Source organism: Equus przewalskii, chromosome 19 (genome assembly GCF_037783145.1).
Source record: "Equus przewalskii isolate Varuska chromosome 19, EquPr2, whole genome shotgun sequence".
Taxonomy (NCBI): Eukaryota; Metazoa; Chordata; class Mammalia; order Perissodactyla; family Equidae; genus Equus; species Equus przewalskii.
Window position 1 is genome coordinate 25562727 of NC_091849.1, and position 6585 is coordinate 25569311.

At 37.7% G+C, this 6585-nt stretch overlaps 1 protein-coding gene across 1 annotated transcript; it reads right to left on the bottom strand.

Moving 5' to 3' along the window:
- Positions 1-2944: 2944 nt before the first annotated feature.
- LOC103541463 (olfactory receptor 2M3-like) lies at positions 2945-3907 on the bottom strand. The gene has a single exon (XM_008508292.2). The coding sequence runs from the start codon at positions 3905-3907 to the stop codon at positions 2945-2947; it is 963 nt and encodes a 320-aa protein (XP_008506514.2).
- Between the last annotated feature and the right edge of the window lie 2678 nt (positions 3908-6585).

The window sequence follows — 6585 nt, forward strand, 5'->3', positions numbered from 1 at the left end:
GCATTCCTGTCCAGGGAGTGAAGCAGGGAAAGGTATAGCTGAGCAGAACCGAGCTACTATAGATGCCAATATTCTCCCAACTTTCTTCCTTTCTCTTGTAAACCTGGATGTGTTTAATACCTGAGTCTGTGATCAACAAGAGTATTGGACTCCACACAGGTTATCAGTGGAACATTGGTAACCCTCAGCTTATTCCTTATAGCTTCAATTGCCCAAATCTGGCAGAGTATCCACATGTTGTGAGATAAATTAGATGTGCAATTAGGACCTTCAGTGTCATTAAGTGTGGTTCTTTGATGAGGATGAAGCAGTAGGTCCTGAAACTGATTAGGACACACTTAATGACATTTCCTTGAGGCCCGTTGTCTTTTCTCATAATGAAGTGTGCTCAATGACTTTGTACAGTTCATCACTCACCACTGTAATATGTACCAGATACACTCAAATAATGTTAGATACTATGATATCAGATTAGATGTGAGATGAATAGGGCCACCATCCTCTTATGCCACTTTTCTTATCTTTCTTAAGGAACGGAATCCAATAGGTCTTTCACAGTACTAGGTTACTTCAGCATATGCAGCCTGGCCATCTTCCATTCAAACACACATAGCTCACTCAGCACCTTGGAGGCACAAAATTCCCACCTTTGCTTATGTGGATACAAAGTTCCCAATATTTCTATGATCTTCAAAATACCTAAGAACATGATAATACCATGGTCACATCAACTAAATCTACAGGCTGTAGTAGCCAATTAACATATAAGCAGTAATTAATTATTTATGATATTGTTTCCTAAGCAAAGATAACTTCCATGAACTCAACATAAGAAACTAAAATTATGGTACTTTTTCCGTTGATTGCATATCAGCATATATCAGCATTAATACATATCAGCATATATGAGAAATATGTACTAAAAAAGCGAGAGAGAATGGCAGAAGTAAGAAGGAAGAAAGTTTTAAAAATTTAATCACCTGTGAACTACAAAGTCATTTAAAAAAACCTCTCTGGTCAAGAATTATATTTTTGTCAAAAAAAATTGGTAACAGAATTCAACAATACATTAAAAGATCATACACCAAGATCAAGCGAGATTTATTCCAGCTATGTAAGCATCATTCAACACCTTCAGACCAAACAATGTGATATGCCACATTAACAAAATGAAGGATATAATCATATGATATCTCAATAGATGCAGGAAAAGCATTTGACAAAACTCAACATTCATTTATGATTAAAAACTCTCACCAAAGTCAGTATAGAGGGAATGTACCTCATCATCATAAAAGGCCAAATATGACAAGCCCACAGCTAACATCATAATCAACATAAAAACCTGAAGGCTTTTCCTCTAAGATCAGGAACAGGACTAGGATGTCCTTTTGCCACTTATATTCAACATAGTATTGGAAGTCCTAGCCAGAGCAATTAGACAGAAAAAAGAAATAAAAGCTATCCAAATTGGAAAGAAGGAGTAAAACTGTCACTATTTGCAGATTACATGATATTATATATAGAAAACCATGAAGACTCCACCAAAAAACTGTTAGAGCTAATAAGTGAATTTGGTAAAGTTGTAGGACACAAAATCAATATACAGAAATCTGTTGCATTTCTTATACACTAATAACAAACTCTCAGAAGATAAATTAAGAAAACAATCCTATTTACAATTGCAATAAAAAGAATAAAATACTTAGGAATAAACTGAACCAAGGTAAAAGATAAGTACACTGAAAACTATAAGACATGGATGAAAGAAACTGAAGACACAGATAAATAGAAAGCTATTCTGTGCTCATAGACTGGTAGAATTAAAATTGTTCAAATCTCAATACTATCCAAAGCAATCTACTATCAATGCAATCCCTATCAAAACTGAAATGGCACCTTTCAAAGAAATATAGAAAACAATCCTAAAATTTGTATGTAACCACAAAAGACCCTGAAAGGACAAAGGAATGTTGAGAAAGAAGAACAACGCTAGAGGCATCATACTTACTGATTTTAAACTATATTACAAAGCTATAGTAATCAAAACAGTACAGTATGACATAAAAGCAGACACCTAGATCAATGGAACAGAATACAGAGCCCAGAAATGAACTCAGGCATATAGGGTCAATTAATTTATGACAAAGGAGCCAAGAATATACAATGGAGAAAAGAGTCTCTTCAATAAAGGCTGTTGGGAAAACTGGGTAGCTACATGCAAAAGAATGAAACTGGACCACCATCTTACACCATACCCAAAAATCACTCAAAATGGATTAAAGACTGGAATGAAAGATCTAAAATTATAAAACTCCTAGGAGAAAACACAGGCAGTAAGCTCCTTGACACTGATCTTGGTGATGAGTTTTCAGATTTGACATCAAAAGACAACCTGCAAACATAGAAATGCTCAGTGTGTCAAGAAAGTCAAACACTTAGGAAAAAAAACCCCTCCTTTCTCTGCAAACATAAGTAGCATTCATTGTAAGTTAAGCTTTTTGGTAAATGAGGAAATATCTGTGACTTCCTGTTTTGGCTATTTATTTTGAAAGAACTAATAACAAACTTAATTAGGCAAGTGTACTAGTTAACTCAGTACATAAGACAGAATATAAGCAGTTTAATCAGACCTGGGCTTTCAAAATAAGGGAAAACATTTAATGCAGTTTTATTTCTTATTTAGTTCTGTAACTAAGATATATATGTTTACTAACTTAATTTTTTACTTTTCAAGAACTTTGACTTATTCTTAAAACCAAAATAAATGCAATAAATTCAAAATATGTCAGTTGATTGCATGTGTACACAGAGTCTATCAACTCTGCTGCGTATAAATACCTTATGAAAGTGGTTTATATATGTTACTAAAACAGGTTTTTAAATAAATGAATGTATCAGATTGAGAGAGAGGAATTATGAGAGGAAAAGCCCTTGTTGATCATTATCCAAATAATTTTCTAGGTTTCCCCTTCCCTAGTACCTTACTGAATGCTTTGGCCACGTCTTTGTTGCGGAAGCTGTAGATAAGGGGATTCAGCATGGGGGTGAGAATGGTGTAGAAGGATGACACCATCTTGTCCTGGGTTGGGGAACGATTAGAAGTGGGCCGCATGTATATGAACATAGCTGCTCCATAATACATTCCGACAACAAGAAGGTGTGAAGTACAGGTCGTGAAAGCCTTGTGCCGACCCTCCTGAGAACTCATGCGAATGACAGCCACAATTACATGAGTGTAGGAGACAATGATGAGTAATAACGGGAAAAGAAGCATTAATACACAACAGATAAAAGCAAGTGTTTTAAATGTGGAAGTATCAGTGCATGAGAGACTTAGGAGCGCAGACACATCACAGAAAAACTGGGGTATTTCTCGGGAGCCACAATATGAAAAGGACAAAGTAGCGGCTACATCAACAATCCCATCAAAGGAACCAAGGATCCATGAAGAGGCAACCATGACTCCACAGATTTTCCAGTTCATGAGATTGTGGTACTGAAGAGGGTAGCAAATGGCAACATAGCGGTCATAGGCCATGACAGCCAATAAGAAGCATTCAGCACCAAAGAGGGACACATAGAAGAATATCTGGGCTTCACATCCTGCTACAGAAATGGACTTCCTACCAGACAAGTAGTTGTAGGCCATTTTGGGTACAGTGGTGCAGATGAGCATGAGGTCCATGAGGGAGAGTTGGCTGAGGAGCAAGTACATGGGGTTGTGGAGCCGGGTATCCAGATAGATGAGGAGAACCATGATAGTGTTTGCCAAGAGTGCCACTGTGAAGATACCCAGGACCAGAGAGAACAGGAACATGTGAGTGGGAGTGTGACTGAAGATTCCCGTCAGGATGAAGTCAGAGCTAGATGTCTGGTTCTCCCATTCCATGATGGATATTTTCATTATCTAGAACCACAAGAAGTTACAAAAGTTAAACATTTGGTTATTTATTTATTGTCTACTCTATGTGTTGTGCTCTGGTATTAACATGCATGACATGGTCAGGACTGTGTAAAGGAATAAGTAGAGATGTTGCAGTCAGGTAGCATTAACGACACTCCTGCTTCACCACTACAAACTCGCATATCCTCTGACAAGTTATTTCTATGTGCTTCAATTTACTTCCTTTACAAAAGAGAAATAACTTTTTAATTGAATTGTTGTGGTTGTTAAACGAGATACCAAATGCTTTCCACAATGTCTGGGCAGAGCATCTGATTCTTCAACAACCATATAATCTAGTATTAGATAGGAGTACATTTATAAATTTGTCATATGTCACTATGTAGCAAATTCTGTAACAGAGGAATAGCATTTTGAACGGCATTGCCTATATAATAAAGTAACAATTATAACTAATTATCTGTTGTTTCTGAGAGATATTGACACATGCATTTATATAATTTCATTTGTGCGCCAAAGTTAGAGACCAAAGGGGCTACTACTGATACAATAATATAGATGATGAACCTCCAGTTCAGAATAATCGTTAAATAATTACATGTAATTCCTACTTCTGTTTTAGGTGATTTAATCATAAATGACAGTAAAAAAACTAAATTATCATTTATCTTTCAGTTTAGGAGAGCAGTATCTTGAGTTTTCTTTTCACATATAAAATGAAGAAACTTTAAGATGTAGGAAGCTACCCAAATCCATATCCCATGCTTCAGCAGAATTTTCTCTTTTCTTTCTTTCTTTCTTTTTTTTTTTTTAAGGAAGATTAGCCCTGAGCTAACATCTGCCACCAATCGTCCTCTTTTTGCTGAGGAATATTGGCCCTGAGCTAACATCCGTGCCCGTCTTCCTCTACTTTATGTGTGGGACGCCTACCACAGCATGGCTGATGAGCAGTGCCATATCTGCACCCGGGATCCGAACCAGTGAACCCTGGGCTGTCAAAGCAGAATGTGCGCACTTAACTGCTGTGCCACTGGGCTGGCCCCAGAATTTTCTAAATCAGTACCAAATTGGGCAAAACAAACAGACAAATGTTCTAGTATATTTCTATCAGTGTAAGAGTGAGCCACGGCCAGCTTTTAACTAGGGAAAAAATGGAATTGTTAATGCAATGATTCACACAAAGCAAACTGGACAGAGATGCCTTTTCATGTTGCTGTAGCACCAACAAAGAGGAAACCAGCCAACTGCAGACATGATTCCTTTTATCATTAAAAGAAGAGTTATAAACCCAGCAACACTGTCTTCCTGCAGAACACAGCAAAAAGCCCACAGCAGGTTAAGTAGAGCATAATCCTAAAATGGAGAGAAAGCACTCACCTAGTCCAGTGGTTCTCACAGTGTTATCCCCTAACCAGGGAAAATCAACGCCTGGGAATTTGTTGGAAATGTGAGTTCCAAGGCATCACCCCAGACCTACTTAATCAGAAACTGTGGGGGTTGGACCCAAGAATATGTTTTCACAAATCTCCAGGTGATATGGATGCTAGCTAGTGTTTGAGAACTACTGATATAGTCCATCTTCCTGCTTTCAAAGAGGACCTGCTCACAGTATCCCATATAGAGAATGGCTAGTATCTATTAGAAAGACACACTGCCTACCTCTGAAAATTTCCTCTACCTTTCCTGGTAACCTCATCCAATGTCCAGTAAAGTAAATCCTTTACTTCCCATTCTCTGGATACAATATTCTTTAATTACTTTTTTTAGTACCACTGAGTTATGTCACTTTTCTCAAAAACCTCCAGAATCTTCCAAATTGTCAGATAAACAAACGGAGACTACTTATTTTGGGGTTCAGGACACTGCACAGGAGGTTACATCCTCCTTCTCAAGAGGTTTCTCCTCATTGTTTTTCAACACAAACACTGACAATCCTACACTTTCATCCTAAATACTCCATGATGTTTTCTGATGTGAGGTCTTGGCTCTGGCAACTTCCCTCATCAAGAATACACTTTGGGGGCCGGCCCGGTGGCACAGCAGTTAAGTTCACACGTTCTGTGTTGACGGCCTGGGGTTCACCCATTGGGATCCTGGGTGCAGACATGGCACCGCTTGGCAAGCTATGCTGTGGTAGGCATCCCACATGTAAAGTAGAGGAAGATAGGCGCAGATGTTAGCTCAGAGCCAGTCTTCCTCAGCAAAAAGAGGATTGGCAGCAGATGTTAGCTCAGGGCTAGTCTTCCTCAAAAAAAAAAAAAAAAAAGAATACACGTTGTTCTTCAAGCCACCTCAATATTTTGGGTTCATTCCTTCATTCAAGCTCTAGAACAAGTTTATCATCCTCATGAACTTTGTTTCATTTTAATAGATAATATTCTCCCCATTCACTAAACTCAGTCATGTGGCCTTTTCTACTGCTCTACCAAAAGCAGTGCAGAGCATTGAACAGGGACGTGTATTTTGGGATCAGACATGTCTAGGTTTGAATTATCACTCTACTGCCAATCATGATATCATCTGGCCTTCTCTTCTTCTGTTTATAAAAATTTCTATAGTGAGACTAATATGTATCTCTTAGATTTGTTGTAAAGATTACAAAAGATAACTTTTGTAAATCACTCAGCACAAAGCTTAATCCAAAGTATATCTCAAAAAATAAGTTTCAACCATCTTAA